The sequence below is a fragment of the Microtus oregoni genome, unplaced genomic scaffold, assembly GCF_018167655.1.
Source record: "Microtus oregoni isolate MIOR12 unplaced genomic scaffold, Mior012 000030F_ref0000283, whole genome shotgun sequence".
NCBI classification, from domain to species: Eukaryota; Metazoa; Chordata; class Mammalia; order Rodentia; family Cricetidae; genus Microtus; species Microtus oregoni.
The window spans coordinates 28739575-28760411 of NW_024543089.1; the positions used below are offsets into that span (position 1 = coordinate 28739575).

Here is a 20837-nt window from a genome sequence, read left to right on the forward strand (position 1 = left end):
AGCCAGACACAGAGGAAGCAAGATGAGAATGCCTCACTGATAAAAGTTACCAAGCCACATGACTAACATAGACAAAAATTGTGGGCTAATTTAAGACGTAAGAGTTAATAAGAAGCCTAAGCTAATAGACTAACCAGTTTATAATTAATATAGGCCTCTGTGTTCTGGATTTACATAATTAAGTGCTGAAGTCTTTGTAAATATACACAGATAGATTCTACAAATCCTTCCCAGAGCAACACTGTTGTGCTTCAATGATGTTCTGCCCCAAATACAAGCCCATACAACTTTACATTTTCTTGCCTTCATATAAATTCTGTAAATGGTAAGTAACATAGATTATGTTCATGAAAACCTTACCAAAAAGTTTAAAAAGAAAAAAGTCCTAAGTTTAATAGTAAGCTTGATATGCTTAAGTTATGTTATATTCAGATCCATTTTAAGTTCTTCAATATAATTCTAAAATCTAGCTGCTATGTTTTACAAATCCATATCTGCTTTCCTCCCTCAATTTTGTAGGAATATAAAAAATGACTTTTGGTTTCTGATTCTACAGGCTGCCTTCTCTTACCTATAACTAAAACTACAACTTTCTAATATAAATTAAAAATTCATGATGACCACTACATCATAATATTAAGATATTAATAGATCCATTGAGATATTTATTAAGCATTCATAAAAATTTTAGACTTTCAATGGGGAAACTACAAAAAAAATCACAGACTTATCAATAGAAAATAAGCAATGGCTTTTATTTTTTTCAATTAGTATTTTACTATTTTTTCAAATCTACAAGTAACCCTCGCTGTTTCTTTTTGAGATTCAAGAACATGCCAAACAGTCACAGTATGGCTGATTTTCTGATTCAGAAACACATCCACACTGGATTTTAACTTTAAACTTTAGTTATAAAAATAGTCCCCCATGGACTGTCTTCTTCAAAGTCACCTATAAGTAGATTGTTTAGAACTCAGAATGCATTTTCCCACAAATATTTCTCTGAAAGATAGCACATACATCCCTAGATAGACCATAAAAGTCTTTCACAGAGTCCAGCAAACGGATGTAACATTCAATAAGAAATAGAGCTGGGAGTTTTCTATTAACATGGGAAAGGAATACTTTGTTCTACAAAACCTTCCCTCAGCAAACTTTTCTTCAAGGTATTTCTGTCATATAGCTGTGTCTTCATGTTCATTACCCACATCCTCAAATACTCATTTCTTACTGGGATAACACAAATCTTCCCCATTTCCTTGTGCCCCAAGGTTAGACCTTTCTCTACTTTTCCACAACCATTCTTAAGTTTATCTAACCCAGATCTAAGCTCTCATCTCCTCATTTGTAAATATCTTAGCACATGGAGTTTGAGAAACTCATACTAGCAGGTTAATCGACAATATAATTCACATTCTTTTTGAAGACTTTTCATCTTTTGAGTGGATTTGTAAGCCCAAATAGTAGAAAAATGGAAATCAAAATGAAAGAAAGGAAAGCACAAAGACTATATGGGTGAAGATATTATAGGAACAATGGTCTATAGAAGACAAAGGATAGCTCCTCTTGCTATGCTCTCACAGACTATAATCTTTTATCTCCTATGATCTGAAGACAATCTTGTTTTCTCACAGTAGCACCTGGTAACACAGAAACAGGGGGAAAAGAAGCATACAGTTCCCAGGGTTTATATACCAGTTTTGTAAACCAATACATTCCTTTTCTTTTATAAATATAATAGTTTTGCTATTATATTTAAATTATTAAATATATTCAAATAGAATTTCTTTTTATTTAATACATTTAATTTTTGAGAACTTCATACATGAGCACTGCATCTACAATACTCATGCATCTCCCTCTCCTTCCAATTCCTCCCATGTCCCTTCCTTCCTGAATTAACGTTCTCTTTTTAATTATTATTGTTACATGTTTTACATATGGATATATGTGTATATACATGAGTGCATATGCATATATGCACACTTGCCTGTCCAACCTATTGAGTCCATTTATTTTGCTCAGATATATATGTATCCCAGGTGAACTACTTTGGATTAAACAACCTTTGCACTCCCTATCGCTATCACTTCTCTTCCCTGGAAGTGATTGATTTCTTCCCTCTCTCAGCAGCCATTGACCTTTTCTTCTAGATATGGAACCAAGAGGGATTTTTCTTTTCAATGTGGCTTGTCAATGCCTGTTGTCCTCATGCCAATCTTGTTCAGGCAAACATACTGTTGAGATTTCTTGGGCTCGTTTTCCCTGTTATATCTGTAGAACACTATCTAGAAGCAGATATCCTGGTCCTCTGAATTGTTACAATCTGTCTTCCCCTTTTTCTGTGGTTTTCCCTGAACCTTCAGTATAGTTGTTATATAGCAAACATATCAGTAAGGACTGGGCACCACACAGTATTTGATGCTTGAATACAAGGTATTTTTATCTTACTCACTCTTTACTCACTTCTTCCAACTCTTCTAACCTCTAGCATCCTGACCCTGTGCCCCAAGTACATAGTCTATTCTCTTGCTTATGTAACTCATCAAATCTGATTAATAATGCTCATTCATATACTCATGCATCAACAGGGGCATTACAAGCCTACCACTACGTGAAAAACTGATTTTCCTCTCCAAGCAGCCAACAACTGTCTATAGTTCCTTGGGTATAGGTGGAACCTTGTCAGCTCTTGCCCTATGCCTGCTAGAATGTGTTCTGTGCAGGTCTTATAGAGCCAAGCATACCTGCTATGAGCTCATGAGAGCAATAATCATGTCATGTCCCGAAGTCGTGTCCTGATCATCCCTACCCTCTGACTTTTGTAATCTTTCAGCCCTCTGTTACTTGGTGGTCCCTGAACAGTGAAGAAAGCATGATATACATGTCCCATTTGTGTCTCAACTCTCCGCAGACCCATGTTCTCTGCACCTAGACTGACTAAGAGTCTGGTTCTTAAATGCGAGCAACTGCAAAAAGGAGTTTCTCAGATGAAAAGTGAGAGCTTCCTGCGTCTATGAATACAGAGTTCCTTATCAGAATGTGGTCAGATACTATGGTCATTTAGCAAAATAATAATGAGAGGGTCCCCTTAGGGTCCATGAACTCATTGGTCATAGGTTCTTGACAAAAATCATAGTACATGACATGCGTTTCTTAGAAACCACTTCTCATACAGCCATTTTACAATAATAATTTTTCAGGTTTCAGCTAAGCCTTCTAATTGTAATTATTGTTTGGTTTTATATAACATCTTCAATTTTATTATTTATTTATTTTTTAAGGTTGTTTCCTGTAAGTACACAATATACTTTGAACACATTCCCACTAGCTCTCACATACTCTTTCCCTTCTCATCTCTCCCCTTTCAACTAGATAGTTTTGCTTCTACTTTCATATCTGTTTGTGTATACCTTTATGTAACTATATAAAATCTAGGACCAACAAATAGCGGAAAATATGTGAATTTGTCTTTCTGGGACTGTCTTAATTTAGTTACTGTGATGATCCATTTGGTGGATCATACAGAATCATATCATACAGAATAACTTCATTCTTTAAAACTGAAAGAAAATTCCACTGTGTACATTTTAAAAGGTTGTAAGCATTTCACATAACCTATAGTAGGTAAACAAAAAAAAGATACTCTAACATACACATGAAACAAACTTTAGTAACTTCTTATTAGACCTTAAGGCACTGTCATTATCCAATAATACTTATTGCACCATGTGTGTAATTTATTCATCATAGGAAACCAAGGTCTAGTGCTGAGAATTGGATCCCCTATAAATATGCATTCAATGAATGATGAGTAATTTTAGTATTCTGCTCAAGAGGACTGACTTGTCATCGACTAGGTAAAGTTATCACTCATAGTTAACCTTTCCAGGTCATGAATCACTAGACTGATATACCTTTTATAGAGTACTGCACCTTTTTCAGCAACAACTTAAGGACATTGATTTATATTATGGTACTCAGATTTTTTTGTAGTTTCTAAGTATATTTTGTTGGTAGTCTCAATATAACCAAGATTCTTCAATAATAATACCCCAAAATATATAACAGAAATAGTGTATGATATTTGTCCCCCCTTTTCTAGCTCTGTAGCAGAAATGTAAAGATCTGTTATTTATAGTCAACGGATCTTGCTTTTAAAAGTGGAGATAGCTCTGAGTGTAATCAGCATTTCTAAGCCTGTTCATATATGATAATCTTGGGGAAAATCCTAGCAAATATATTTTTCTTTGAAAAAATCGTTCAAGAAATGTATCTTACTGCTTACCAAAGATTTGAATGGCTTCTCTCTCTAAAAGAAAAATGCATTCAACAGTTTAATTCAGTGGGTATTTCTTGAGGATTTATCACTTGCCAGTCCTGGGATAGACCCTTAGAGTATGAGGATGAACATGACAAGGTAGATTCAGTCATATAAAAATAAATGACATTCCCAAATCAGTGCTCTCTTCTGTTTGGTTAATCACAGGCTTTGGCAGGCAGCTTCTAAAATTAATCTTGAACTTCATTCAAGCCAATATCTTCCTCTTGGCTTATCCTATTAATTTCTAAACTTATCTCACTGCTTCTACTGTCCACATGAAAATAAGAATGTAACATTCTTCACTTATTATGAAATAATTCCCCAACTTCTCCTCATATTTTGAAAAAACATTTAACTATGATGACTTTCATGGCTCTCCTTGACTTTACCTTCTCAACCTTCTCAGGTCCTCTCTTACTCTCCCCATGTAGCAAATTCCAGCTTCGCTGATTTTCCCTTCTCTTGCCAAACTAACTCATCTTTAATATGAATCATTGGTATGTGCTGAGAACTAGTCACAGGTTCCATTATAACATGCTTTTCTGGACCATTCTCATATTTGTTTTAGCGTCATTCTTTGAAAGTATCTCACTTATTTTTACTGTTTTATTTTTGTCTCTCAAGTACAGCACCTTTCTTGGTTTTGGGTTTTCATGCTGACCTCTATCAATCTAGCAATCATTGCCCTACAGTAGAACTGTGATAAATACTGTCCCAGGGCATGTAATTATACAAAACACCACTTAGAAGATAAAACTCATCATGAAAAGCTCAGGGGAAGAAAAGCAGGTCAGTAACCCTTGAGGAGGGACTGTATAAGCCCAGCATATTAGCTGTTACCAGTTTTAGAAGTGAATTGAATGGACAAAAAGATAAATCAAAATAAGCACAAGGGACCAAAGATCTAAAGGAGAGTCATAATTTCAATTTCATGATGGAAACATTACATATTGTTCTATCACTAAAGATCACTGACTGAAAAGTGTTAGGTGATGGCAGTAACAGTATAAGATTTTGGTTTTTGTAGGACTTGCACATATTTATCAAAAAGTCAAACTCAACAGACAATCATATCATGACTTTGGACACCATGATATTCTAATCCAATATTTGTTCTGAGTTTAGGTCAGCTACCTCAACTCTAAGAATGAACTTTGAAAAGCTTAATGTGTCTGTGGGTGCAACTCACAGAGAAAGGTCCTGAGCACCATCAAAACAGCTGGAGTTACTGCAGAGATGATGTGATGTGCCAGTGACAGCTTAGATCTAGAGGATGCTGTGCCCCCGGGAATGAGGGAGGGTGTGATGGAGCTCTCTGCAGCGTTCAGAATAGTAGTCATTATTATGTATAGCTCTCAGAAAACCCTTCCAATCAGGCTCACCCTTCCTGTCAGTTAGAGGATAAATCCCCTGTTTCTCAGCAGTGAGGTTGAGAAAGCAAAGAAAGAACAGTGTAAAAACAAACAGAATTCTAGCTACTAAGTTCCAAATGCATTGTGTAAATATGTCACCTCTTGCCTTCATTTGGATCTGCCTTTCGGGGAAGAAACCATATGTCATATAAAAAAAAATCACACTTTTGTTTTGATTAATCTCCAGCAGGAAGCCCAAAGATATTAAATTTCAGCATTCTCACATTTTTCTCCCCCTCTCGTAAACAATTCAATTGGATTTGAATTAATATTTATCAAGCACTACGCTGTGGATAGTAGCAAGGTGAATGTTGTTACAGAAGACAGAAGTGCTATATAAAAGGGGTAAGACTCTTGCCCAGTCTTAAGAAAACAACCTATTTTATACAAAACAATAGGAATGTCATAACAATAGCAATCAGTACACCCCGAGATGCTAAAAAAGTTTGTTTAAATTCTGTCACTCTTTATTAACCACATACCATACACAAGAAAGCCAAGTCCTGAACGGAATTTGTAAAAGTGATGTTGTCAATGAGTAGAAAAGGGGATATAGATTTTTTGTTTGGAGAACACAATTACATTGTTTCTGGAGAAAAATATAGCATAGTGCCTCATTTGTGAATAAATGAGGCTATTCTTCTTAGACTGACATAGAATAGAATAGACTTTGTTGAGTTGTCTGGAATGTTCTTGTTTGCTATGTTTTGGTTTAATAGTCTCAGAGATAATTTACAGCATATTTTATTATGCTAAGTAGTACTGCCCAAACTATCCAAGGCTAGGTGAAGATGAGGCTAGCTCTCTTTCTGATAATCCTAATAAATATGAATGCATGCTCTCTAATTAAGGGCTTATTAAGCTTTTATACTCACAATTCCTTTTACCAAGAAACTTTTATATAACTTTAGGCAGGTATGTACATAAAAAAATATCTGTGTAGAAATCAACCAATTACTGGTAACAAATCATTTACTAGTAAGAAAGTATTTATTTAAATCAATTTTTTTGTATATACATGATTTCATTATCTTTTAAAAACAAGAGGAAATTTTTTCACTTATGGGAGGGATGTGGTTATCTGCTCATAAGGAATAAAAACTTGGAGGCTGGATTCATGGCTCAGTAGTTTACAGTCCTTGCTCTTGCAGAGGTTCTCAGCTCAGTTCCTAGTACCCACATGGCTACACACCATTAATAACTCCTCTCAGCTCAGTTCCTAGTACCCACATGGCTATGCAACCATTAATAACTCCTCTCAGCTCAGTTCCTAGTACCCACATGGCTACACACCATTAATAACTCCAGTTTTAAGGACATTTTAACCCTTTTCTCACCTCCAAGGCAGCCGGCATGTACATGGCACACACTTATACATGCAGGCAAAGCACTCATACACATAAAATAAGTATATTTTAAAAATAATTAGCTGTTTGTGGTAGGGTGTCAGATCAGAGGGTAAGGTTCTTGCAGAACTAGTGTAATGAAATGAGTTTGAGTCCCCAGCACCCAACCAAAGCCAGATGACATAGTTTCTGTACTCATAGGGCTCCTCTGACAAGATGGGAAGCAGAGGAAAAAAAAGATCATCTTCAGATGCTCACAGACCAGACAACCTGGTTACTCACATGAACAAGATATCCTGCCTCCAGTAAAGTGGAAGGGAAATCCCTGAGTTGTCCTCTGTTGTACACAAGGCGTGTCCATGCCTGTACTCACACACTTCTCATGCACGTACATATGTACTCATAATACATACATATTATTTTAAAAATAATTAAATATTTTTTAAAATTTTGAAAATGCATTTTAAAATAATTGAATCTATGCTGAATACTTGAAAATATGGAACATAGAGCATCATTAATGGCTTCCATAGTTCATCAATATTTTTATTCAGAACTATCAATAGTGAGAGTGTTACTTTGCATAAATATGTAATACAAAATAATAGTACATTTAGCAACTGTAGCATGAATAATAAATACTGAGAGACAGTACCCAGGGTTCAAGCTAAAGATTAGAAAAGCAAAATAGTCAAGCCACTAGAGAAGTCTTACCTCTGCCAAGACTAGGCAACTGCATACAGAGTCCTGAATGTCTGTCTTCTCCCATTTTATATTCCCCTTTAGTGCTGGGATTAAAGGCCTGTGACTCCCTAGTACTGGGATTTAGGGTGTGAGCCCCCACTAACCTGGATCTGTTTCTTCATTGATCTCGTGTAGTTCAGTGTGGCCTTCAACTCATAGAGATGCATCTTCCTCTGTCTCCTGAATCCTGGTATTAAAGGTGTGTACTACCACTATCTGGCCTCTAGTGGCTTAGTTTTGCCCTCTGATTTTAAGGCAAGCTTTATTCATAAAAACATAAATAAAATACTACTATTAGCATGCTTTCAGATATTATTAGAAATTCTGTACTTATTCCAAACTAGTATTGATTGAATAATATTCTTTATGAATCTCACCTCGGCTCCTCAATTAGAAAATTTTTAACTCAACCATCCTAATACAATGCAATTCAAAAATATACCAATGTGATACTTATGTGCTGAAAAGTTATGCAAGAAAATATTTTCTTTGTTTTCCATGATTAAAGCATTATATTTGCATAACAGCAGGAATCTTTACATGTCTAGTAAAAACACTGCAGTTCATAACATGTGAGTCTGGTATCTGAGCTGCTGTATTTCAAGCAGTATCCCTTGGTACTACATGGCATGCACACCGTAAAGTGACAGCACACGTGAGTGTTCAGAGCCAGTACAGCAGTGAAGTCTCAACAGTACAACATGAGCAAACACTGCTGGAAATGCCTGGATTTGTCACGCAATTGTTTTAAATTAATTTTTGGTCACTGCACAGTCTTAAGCCTTTTACTGTTATCAGATATTGCTGAGCCCACACCCAATCACATGATTCCATGTAGAGTTGGGTCTCATAGTTTAGAAAGTTCTACTGTGTAGTGTTTATAAATACTAATTCCACCAGTACATGTTGGTGATAAAAACTACACTTAGATCCCACAGGGTTTTTTTGGAGGGGGGCATTAAATGGAAAAGTACCCATATCACTGCTTTATAGTGATTTATAAATGTGTACTTTTTCCCCCAGGCCAGTGTGGGAGCAATTAAGATATGCATACCACAAATAATATTCAATTACTTTTGGAGTTTACCTTTCACCTACATGATATTTTATGAACAATGGATGGATGGATGGATGGATGGATGGATGGATGGATGGATGGACAAACAAATGGATGATGAGCTAAGGAGGCAGATTGAAAGATGTAGAAATTGTCACAGGCAGCTGATCAGGGTAATAGATTAGCAAAAGAAGATTTGCATTAAAAAACTACCACATTAGGGTAAGCGACCAGATTGAATGCCCTACATGCTGGGACTTCTGGCACTTTGGAGGCTAATGTTTTTTCTCAGAGTTTCCTGTCTTGAGAATAACCATGGCTACAGAAAGTTGAATACCCAAAGGCCATTAGACTTTCCTGGGTCAATCTGAATGGGTAATTGATTATTGTAAATACACAAGCCCCAAACCCACCCCTAAAGGCCTGTTTTTTAATGCATTGTCCTTTAATGTCCCCCATGTCCAGTCTTGCTTTTAGTCTGCCTCACAGAGGTCTAATCAACAACAGGATTTAGGGAAACTGATGCTTCTCTGAAATACCAAGGACGATGCAGATTTCTCTGCATGTTGCAGAGAAGAACTTAATAATAACTATCTATTTTTACTTGAATGTTACTGTCTTGATTCATATTAGATTCCTGAACTTTTTACCTATTAGAACTTTATAACATTCACAAAAATACAGACCTAGTGATAAAAAATCAGACATATGCCATGTTGTTCTTATGAAAATGGTTTAGATTTTATGGACTCAGTAAGATTTCTTGGCCAAATGAATTAGAAACGATAATAAACCTTGTGTGGTCTCTGAAACAACATGAACAAAGTAGTTCAGATTGCTTTAACACACCAGCATCTCAGTTTTTAGACAACAGTGCTTACCACTGGTAGAACACAAATTGCCATGCAACTGACAGGAAAGCAGTTAATCAAAGTATCTTCAAGTGTTGACAATAGCATTAAAATAAACCCTTAAAATCTCACACACCCAATCACTAAAACATGGGAGTAATTCAAATATTCACCAACCTTAAATGAATGCAAAATGAATAAAATATAACAATACAGAGATAAAACTCTGATACATGCTACTATGAGAATGAGCCTCAGAAACATTAGGCTATAACCTGAAAGAAGATAGTCCTAAAAAGCTGCATATTTCTGCTTAGGAAATATTAAGAGTAGGTAAAAACTCATTGTGGTAGAAAGTAGGTTTGTAGCTGCTTAGCATAGTAGGATTATTGAGCATAGCAGGGTGAAATGGTCCATAAGAGGTTCTCTTGGGGGTGATGAAAAATATTCTTAAGTTCTTTTAGGTTGTGTGCTTCAAAAGGATAAATGTTATGCTATGGGAATTCTGTGTTGCTAAAGCGGTTGAAAAGAATGTGATGCAGTGTTGGTGAAGATATGATAATGGCATTTTAAATGGCATTTGGGGGAATGTAAACCAGTGCAGTCATTTGAAGCCCAGCATGGATAATCTTCAGAAAACTAAAATTAGAACTGCCATATAACCCACTCATGGGTTGCAACCTGAAGTATTCTAAGGCAGCATAAAATGGAGACACCTACATGGACCTTCATCCCAGCACTCTTCACAGCAGACCCATCCTAAAGACAGCACAGGAGCCCATGGATATATGCACAGAAGCAGAAACATGGTGTATATAAATAAGGTTCTATTCTTCGGCCATCAAGCAAGAATGGAACCAATGTAATTATTTCAGAATATGGGTGGAATTGAAGATTATCATACTAAACAAAATTAGTTACTATCAGGATGAGAAAGATGGTTCGGTCAGTAAAATGCCTACATTAAGGATCTTAGGTTGTAATCCCAGCACCCATATAAAGGGCAAGGTACAACAATACACACCTGCAAACCTAAAGCTACAGAAGCAGAGCTGGAAGATGGCTCAATGGCCTGTCAATGAAATTGAATCAGTAAATTGCAGGTTCAGTGAGTACCTTGGCCTCAAAAAAAAAAAAAAGAAAGAAAGAAAGAAATTTAAAAATACAAACAGCAATAGAAAATACCAAATATCAACGTTACATACACGTGAAGACACACACACACTGACCAGTCTTAGAAACATATTTTCTTTCATATATAAAATTTAAGTAATAGAAGCAAAATGAACAAAAAAATGTATCATTAAAATAGGACTGAATCTATAGAAATTGGTAGGATACCAGTAATCAGAAGGAAAGCAAGTGATATGCATAAATCATAGGATGAGAATTTTCAACAAAATAGCTTGTATATGTGCATGTGGATGTAAAGACCATAATGAAGCTCACTTATAGTGAGAAGAGTGCCGCTTGTTGGTTCCTGGCTGCTTGGCTATCTTAGACCTGAAATAATCACAATAATAAAAGCAACATAGAGACAGAAGAACCTCCCACACCACTCACTCCTTTTTTACAGTTCATATTTGCTAATAAAAAGAGTCATACTTTTTGAATAGTAATTTTATTCTTTGTGGCATCCTCAAGATAGATTGTAAGCTACATTTCCACATGGCTTTGGATACCTGTTTGCTTTAATGTAAACAGGTATTTAGAGTAACAACATATTTTTCAGGAAACAGAATTTTCTGATTCACTATAGTTATAAAATTTTAAGTGATAACAACAGAGGTTCATTAACTATTAGCAATTATTAAAGCAATCCAGGAGGTGGTTGTGTATTTTTAACTGAGTCTCATGTAAACTCTGGGTTGAATCACTCCACTTGTACAAAGAAGGGAGGAAGGTCTTCTTTAATTCCTCATGGTTCATGAACTCCTCCTGCTGCTTAACACTTCTGGCTGACAATACTATGATCTGGAGGAATTTTTCTTTCTGAGAAAGAATTACCTTTTAAGTGTAGCATAATCCTTTCCAGAAAAATAGAGTTAATGTTTTCATTTCTCAACTTTTGAGATTGCTAATAGAAGAGAGGTTGGTAGAACACATGATAGAAGAGGCCAATTCCATCTAACAGTAGACAGTCTATGAAGATGGATTGGGAACATTGAGGGCTAATAACACCAAGCATTTTCTTTGCTGGGTTATCTCTTGTACATTAATTAATTATACAGAAGAACCTACTTTAATGGACACACTTGCTCTGAGGAAGTTTCTTTTAAGATAAACTTCCTTTCTCCACTCTGCACTTGACTTTGGAGATATAATCTAAGACATATCGAGACATAAAATGATATGATAAGGCCAAATTTGTACCATTGGTATGTAAGCTTATTCTTCTGAATAACCAAAGGGACAGCATTGAGGAGGAGGCTGCCGAACTGGGAGAAATGTAGTGAGTCTCATCACCCTTGTATCTAAGCTATTGTGTGATTTATATCAAATATTCATGACAAACAGCTTGTACAGAAAAATTTAAATGTCCTTATATGTGGTTGTATTATATACCCTTTATATATATATGAATCCACATATATATATATCCACTTTTAATATCACTCATAAAACAATTTGGCCTGGTGTATGAAAATGACTTGAATCTTTTATGCTAGCTCTGTAACTCTTTGCTGACAAGAGTTTCCAAACAATTAGTATGTTAATATGCATTATTTTTACCTGTCTTTGCATCTGACATCGAGACAGCTATCTGCATTTGCCTTTGCTGTACTTGCATTTTGCACACAATACTGTTAGACTGCTTTCTTTACTCTTTTATACATTGTGCATTGTTTTTAACTCTAGGTGAGTGGATAAGATGCTATGTGTTCATTGTTAGGTAACATTACCCTGCCTAGCTTATTAGTCACATTGTGGTATTTAGCGTAATTCTTCTAGCCATGAGCCAAAATACCTTCTTTCCAGTCAATTGCTAGTACTTTAAATATTTGTCCAATATACTTGAAAAAATCTAGTTATTTTTGTTTACTTGTGTTTTTCTATTTTGTCTGCAGCTTTCCTAAACCCATTTCTTGTTTAATATATCTTTGTTTTTCTGAATGCCTAGCCTGATTGCCATTGTCCCCAGTATTTCTAGTTACCACATGAGTTTCTCCCAATCGCAGGTTTGGCTTCTCTTCTGCCTGCCTGTGCAGCCCCAGCAAAGCTTATAGCTATGGAAGGCCCATTGTGTATTCTCTGCAGCCGTTTCTCTCATACCATTTTACTTCAGTTTGTTCTTGTTTAAAAAGAAGAAAAGTCTTTGACATCATTTTCTCTAGAGATCGACTTGACTGGCTGCCCTCTATCCGTGTTTAGTTCTTCATCACCCCTAGTTAACTTTTATTCCTCTTTTAAATGTCAGACAAGGGTCTTGCATTGTGTTAGGAAGACAAGCAACTGTCAGTAGAATTGATGCATACCTTCAAAAGAACCTGAACAATAAATCCATGGTTTACCACCTCCCATTTCCCTCCCCCTCCCCCGTCTAGTCCCCCTCCCTTGTCAGCCCAAGGAGCAATCAGAGTTCCCTGTCCTGTGGGAAGTCCAAGGACCGCCCACCTCCATCCGGGCTAGTTAGGTGAGCATCCAAACTGCCTAGGCTCCTACAAAGCCAGTACTTGCAGCAGGATCAAAAACCCATTGTCATTGTTCTTGAGTTCTCAGTAGTCCTCATTGTCTGCTATGTTCAGTGAGTCCGGTTTTATCCCAGGCTTTTTCAGACCCGGGCCAGATGGCCTTGGTGAGTTCCCCATAGAACATCCCCATTGTCTCAGTGTGTGGGTGCACCCCTCGCGGTCCTGAGTTCCTTGCTCGTGCTCTCTCTCCTGCTGCTCCTGAACTGGGCCTTGAGATTTCAGTCCGGTGCTCCAATGTGGGTCTCTGTCTCCTTTCACTGCCTGATGAAGGTTAATGTTCAGGAGGATGCGAGGCGGTGGCGGGGAGGAGGCAGAAATCTTTAATAAATAAATAAATAAATTTAAAAAGGGGGGAGTGGGGGGCGGGGGAAGTGCTGAGATATGACTCAGTGGTAAGAGCACTGGCTGTTCTTCCAGAGGTCCTGAGTTCAATTCCCAGCAACCACATGGTGGGTCACAGCCATCTATATGAGATCTGGTATCCTCTTCTGACCTGCAGGTATACACACAGGCAGAACACTATATACATAATAAATAAATGAAATAAATAATAAATAAATAAATAAATCCATGGTTTAGCCAGGTGGTGGCGGCACACGCCTTTAATCTCAGCACTCAAGAGGCAGAGGCAGGTGAATCTCTGTGTGTTCAAGACCAGCCTGGTCAATAAAGCAGGTACCAGGAGAGGCTCCAGAGAAACCCTGTCTCAAAAAAAAAAAAAACCATATATACATATTCATATATAAATATATATACATATATATGTAGTCATGGCTTCATTTACTGCATATACACATGAACATTGTATTAATATCAGTCAACTAACAGGTATAATTCTCTCACAGAAACATGATGGTCACTTCACTGTCATCCAGTTGGTCGGCATGCTGCGGGGCATCGCATCAGGCATGAAGTATCTTTCTGATATGGGATATGTTCATCGAGACCTAGCAGCCAGGAATATATTGGTGAATAGCAACTTAGTGTGCAAAGTCTCTGATTTCGGTCTCTCCCGAGTACTGGAGGATGATCCGGAAGCGGCTTACACAACAACTGTGAGTTCCATACCCTATCCAATCACCGTGCTTATTTTCAGTTCTCTAACATGATTAGAATAATTGTTTGTGTTTCCCCGCTCTCATGTTTTCACTTTTTATTTTTTTCTAAGTAATGTGTTACTTAGTTAAAAGAATTTGTTATTTTTCAAGGCTTGGAATGTTGTTAGGGGCAGGTTGGAGGGGGAGAATAACAAAAGAGACACCTTGATTGGGGTGTATTTCGGGATTGGGGGATACCTGGTACCAGGGAGATTCCAAGGAGTCCACAAAGATGACCCCTTACTTCCCGAATTGCTATCAAAGATGCTCTATCCAATAACTGAGCTTGAGAATCTTGCAGAAGAAAGGAAAGAGGGATTGCATGAACCATAGGGGGTGGGGTAAGGATGGCGGGACTAACAGAGCTCATGGACCCAGGACCCACAGTTACGGAGCCTGCATGGGACTGACCTAGGTCCTCTGCATGTGTGTGACAATCCTGTAGTTTGGTCTCCTGGTAAGGCTTCTAACAATGAAAGCAAGACCTCTCCCTGGCACTTAACTGGCGTTTCATAACCTGTTCCCCATGCAGGATTGCCTGATGCCAACTTGATGTAGAGGGAGAAGCTAGGTCCTGACTCGATCTGATGTGCCATGCTTTGTGCAAGCCCATGGGAGGCCTTTCTCTTTCTGAATGGAGATGGGGAGAAGCCTATGGGGAGAGGGGTAGATGAGAAAGAGGAGGGGACTGGAGGGAAGGAGGGAGGGAAAACTGGTTGGTATGTAGTTTAAAAAAAATTTAAAAAGAGCTCTGAAAAAAAGTATATAATGTCACATTCACCATGAATATCTTAAATATTTCTGAATGCTCCAAGCCAATCCACTGGATTCATCTCCTTGGATACTGTTTGGAAGAATTTAATCTTACCATCTTTATTGAAGTATGTTAAAGCTGTTGATTTTTAATTGTGACTGTCATCACTTGTTTATTAAAATTCTCACCAATGATTCACTTGAGATTTAAATCAGCTTCAGTGAAAAAGCAAGTCTATGAAGCTATTCAAAACATATTTACTCTTTCTCCCTTCTTAACATTTCAAATAATTTTTGAATGGCAACCTATTAATTCTCTTTTATTTCATTTTCTATTCAATATTGCAAAATTTCGAATTTGAGATAGATGGGAGTTTGATATCTTAATAAAAAATTGTGCCCTTATAATTTTTAGAATGTTTTATGATGATTTGTCAGCATTTTCTCAGTTTTAATATGAAATAGAGTTCTATAGAAAATAGATTAATCTCCAAGTCTGATATATAAAGTACAGGCATTCATTGATCTTTTAGTTTAACCAAAAACTTTTTAAAAATAAAAATTCATAGAATTTGGAAATCCATTAGTCATTTTAGAAAAAAAAAGTGTATTTTAAACTCCATTTTCTATTTAGAAAATACTGTAGCTATTTTGTTTTTCTAACTTTTATTTTCTTTCTTCATTATTGTTATTTATTTACTTTTTGTTTTAAACTTTTCCTTGCCTCTCCTCCTTTTAATCCCAGTCCTATCTCCCCTCTCTTCCCCCAATGCCACCATCCATGTCTCCTCCACCGTTTCTCTTCAAATACCGACTGGTCTTCCATGGAGATCAGCAGGGTATATCAAGCTGCAGTAAGACTGCAGCTTTTATTAATGCTGGATGAGGCAATGCAATAGGAGGAATAGGTCCCAAAAGCAGGCATCAGAGTCAGAGACTCTCAGTAGTCTCACAAGAAGAGCACATCACACAAGTGTAACATAAATGCAGAGAGGTCAATCCCATGCAGGTTCCCTGGTTGTCATTACAGTCACTGAAACCCTTTATGAGCCCAGGTTAGTTGGTTCTGTAGGTTTTCTTGTGGTGTCCTTGACCCTTTAGCTTCCTACAATCCTTCTCCCTCTTCCATAAGATTCTCCAAGCCCAGCCTAATGTTGGGCTGTGGGTCTCTGTATCTATTCCAATCAGTTGTACTTGCCTCTCTGACAGCAGTTGGGCTAGGCATCCATCTCTGAGCATAGCAAAATATCCTTAGGAATCATTTCAACGTTTTTTTTTTCTTTACAGTCATGTTTGGTTCTATCTAAGTTCTCTAGGGGATCCCACCACTGGTTCCTGGTCCTTGGGGTGAGCTCCCCGGGGTATGTGTCTCCAGAAGGGCTCATTATCAGTTGGTCACTCCTATATTTTCTGTGCTATGTTTACCCGGCACATCTTGTAGGCAGGATAAATTGTAGGTCAAAGAGTTTGTGGTTGGTCTGCTGTCCCAGTCTCTCCTCTGGAACTCTTGCCTGGTTACAGTAAATGGACAGTTCAGTGTCTGTATCCCTTTTAGAAATATTTTCTAACGTGAGCCCTCTGTTGATGCAAAAATCCCAATCAAGCCAAATCACAAAAAGCAAAATTAAGGATATCCAGGTTTAATAGGACTCCTCTTGCGCTCTCAGGTGGCCCCAGGGAGCAGTTTAAATAGACTGGGGGAATGGTCCTGACCTCCACTGGGAGGGGTCAAGGTTTGACAGATGCCTTGCCCCTCCTTGGGATGGAAGGGTCAAGGCTGGCAGGCACAGGGGCAGGGCCTCCAAAGATGGAGGCCAGAGACTGGGATTTACAATCCTGTATTGCTAGGAGTCTTAGCTAGGGTTACCCTCATAGGTTCCTGGAAGTTCCCATTGCTTTAGGTTTCTAGCTCATCCCAGAGATGTCCCCAGATTTTGGTTGTCTCACCCAATACTCTCTGTCCATCCTTTCCCTGACAAGAGCCCTCCTGTCCCTATCCCCATTGCCCCTTCCAGCCTCTCTCCATGTCCACTGGCAAAGTCTATTCTATTTCCCCTTCACAATAAGATTCATGAGCCCCACCCCTTTGAGCCCTTTTTATTACTGAGCTTCTCTGGGTCAGTGAGAAGATGGAAGGAAGGAAGGAAGGAAGGAAGGAAGGAAGGAAGGAAGGAAGGAAGGGAGACTAAGGGAAAGAAAAAATGAAGTATAATATTGTTAATTTGATTACTTCCCTTTATAATGGGCATGAAATTCAATACTAAAATAATGAGGTCAATTCTTTTAAAGTCAGTCTTGTACTTCCCATTAATTTGATACATTTAGTGTTGTTATGGGAGTCTAAACAGGAAACACGGTGATAACAAAGATTAGTAGCCTAAACAAGGCTTTATAAACTGGCAAAGACAGTATCATGACATAAAAATATATAGACAGACTGTCTTATGGTTTCTCTTGCTATGAAGAGACACCATGATGGTGGCAACTCTTACATAGGAAAAACATTTAATTGAGAGGCCTCACACTTTCAGAGGTTTCTTCCATTACTATCATGGCATGGTGGCATGCAGGCAGACATGGTGTTTGAAAGGGAGCTGAGAGTCCTACATCTTGACCTGAAGGCAACAGGAAGTGGTCTGTCTTCCACACTAGGCATTAAATGAAAAGCCACCCCCACAATGATGCACTTCCTCCAATAAGGCCACACTTGCTAATAGTGCCACTCCCCTTGGGGAATGTCTTTCAAATCACTACACACACTTTTGGATGAAAAACATTTCCCATAAGGACAGAAAATGGGAAAACAAAAAAGTATTTAAAGGTAAATGTGTGGACAGACAGGTGGGCAGAAGTATGGACAGTTTAAAATGGAGCCCAGGAGAAGTAATGGGGGGGTCACATTCTTCAACAATAATTAAGGTTCTTGAATGGAACTCCAAGGAATTTGAAGATTTTTCTATAGCAACTAAGAAAAAGCCACTGATTTTTACAAATACAAGAACAAAAAAGCAGATTCATGCTGTAGATGTTGCTGACAAGAACAAAGAAAGAAATGAAGAGTTAAAGGATAAGAAATTAGTAGTAGAATTTCATGTAGGCAGTATTGCTACAGACTCAAAAGCGCATATAGGTTTAATTAAAGTAATGGCAGCTAGAATAAAAAGGGAAAGAAAGGATTGAAATAATTATGACCATATAATTTTCAAGATTCAATAATTAATTGGGCATGGATGATATAGAAAAGAAGGAATTATTAGAAGTAGATTTAGCAGCTAGTCATTGAGAGGCATTATTAATCATACATAGACCCCTATTCAAGATGCCCTAAATGCCAGCATTCCACCACTATAAATTAGACTTTGTTTCCTTTTTCTGTCAATATAGGTACTATTGCCTCACTATTTGTAAATGTTTTTATAATGTACATAAGAAGGGGATTGAAACAAACAGATCTATAAAATATTTAAAAATAGGGAGGCACCGTGGTCAAAAACCTGTGTACAGTTTTGACTTAATTTCCAGACAGAAGTTCTTTCTAACTGTACACTACACCAATTCTAGTTCTTCCTAATCAAATGGAGACCAAATAAATGTTTCTAAAATAAATACATTAAAAAAGTAAAAAACAGATTACAACAAAAAGCAATGAGAATTTACTAAATGCAGCATAGACACGGAGAATCCAGTGCTGACCATGGCACTGAACTAGTCCACAGGCATCCAGAAAACAGAATGTCTATGCGATCCAGAATGGCCACACCAGAAAGAGAAGTGAGCAAAGACGTTACCTTACGATAAATGAACAAATTCCTTAGAGTCCTATTTAAAATCAGTATGCCTACAATATATATCAATATTTCTGCATTATAAAATTAAATAATGTAGGCTAAAGGATTAGTTTTATAATTAAATGTAACTAGACATTCTCATGTTTGTCCCTATGCTTATGTGTTTATTGGTCCTGATTCAGATCTAAGGTGTATTCATTTAATCTGCACTCAACACCATTTATTGTGGAACTACCATATTAGGGTCTCTAGAATGAACCGACTGTGGAGTGAGTTCAGATTACACCTTTCTCTGTAGAAAATAACAAAGCTTGTAATACTATGCCCAGTCTCCAAAAATAAAAGTACACATATTACTTATACCCTTTGAATCCTGAACTAGTGTATAATCTAATTTATATAATATATATAAGTGTATTATATATATATATATATATAATTGAGTAAAGCAATACATGGCATGCACACATATCATAAGTAGGTTTGTGGTTTACAAATAGGCAGCAGGGCACAAAAGTTCCAATTCATTGTGTGGGATATAGAAAGCCTCCCAGGGTAGATAGAATCTTGACTGGACAGGCCCTCCTTTATTTGTCACTGAGAAACATTGAAAAGTAGGCAAGTCCAGGTTATGTACCTTAGGGTACCTGATTTAGTAGCCAAAACTTTTATGGAAATCATTCATCCAAGGAAGAGAGAAACAACACTCAGGCTTGCTTCCTGGGAATTCCTCCCCCAGATCTAGATAACACATTCCTTGAAGTTACTACATTACTAGAAGAAGTAGGCAGGCTCATGTTGTTTGAGACAATATCTCTCTATCAGGGTATTTACATTCCCAGAACTTTGTACTGTGATTCTTCCGAACTAAAAGCAAGAAGAGGAGGTAAGTCAATGATTGCAGTACACTCCAGAAAACTATCTCCACTAGTCACAAAGCCTGACAGTGAGAACACATACAAAGCTACATGGAGACAGAGCCAAGAATAACCAAGTGTAGCATATAATAGGACACATATCTCTGAAGACATAAAGAATGGACAGTGCAGCTTAAAAAGACCTACAGTAATAGCTGCTGCTTCTGTAAAGCACTTAAACCCTGGGCTAAAATACATCAAGCCTCTGCTAAGGGACCTTGGGACCTGGTAATGACAGTGAAATCAAGAATTTGGTGCAATGTAGGCCAAAGAGAGAAGGGAATAAATTGTAAAAATAGTGTCTTGACAAGAACTAAGCCTGTGCTTTTTTGTGCAATTCTGTGAAAAAAAAAATCATGTTTTTAGAAGAGTTAGTGATTATGACCCTTACTCAACAATGCACATGAAATTATCATTTTTGAATAGTTAATCTACTTAGAAATTATTGACCCTTTAAGTTTTTTTTTTCCATTTGATAAATGGTGTACTGTCTGGCTAAAATTTAAGTGCTGAAAAATCTCTTCCATTTCTAAAATCTGACACATATTCACATGGACAACTGCTTTATAACTAGTCCAAAAAAGGTACCCTAGCTCATTTGAATATTGCTAGGCAACCACATCTTATACTTATATTGAAAATGCTAAGCTTCTTTGCTTTCACATATGGAAATAAGGTCTTATTTACCATATAAAGTACATTAAAAGATATATTTTGGCTCACATTAATATTTTGTAAGAAAATTTTATTTAAAATATAATTGTAGTGTCATTTTTAACTTGATAATGATTTCTGTTACAATTGCAAAGATTAAAGCAACATGTAGGAATAAATATATAATGCCTAGAAAAAAATT

The 20837-nt window shown here is 37.1% G+C and overlaps 1 protein-coding gene across 1 annotated transcript in view; it reads left to right on the plus strand.

Annotated features, from left to right (window-relative positions):
• Window positions 1-20837, plus strand: part of LOC121465269 (ephrin type-A receptor 6) — a 919159-nt gene that overhangs the window by 768160 nt on the left and 130162 nt on the right. Inside the window, exon 14 of the mRNA XM_041678454.1 lies at window positions 14272-14481. Within this exon, the coding sequence (XP_041534388.1) occupies window positions 14272-14481 (210 nt within the window). The remainder of the gene's footprint in view (window positions 1-14271; window positions 14482-20837) is intronic.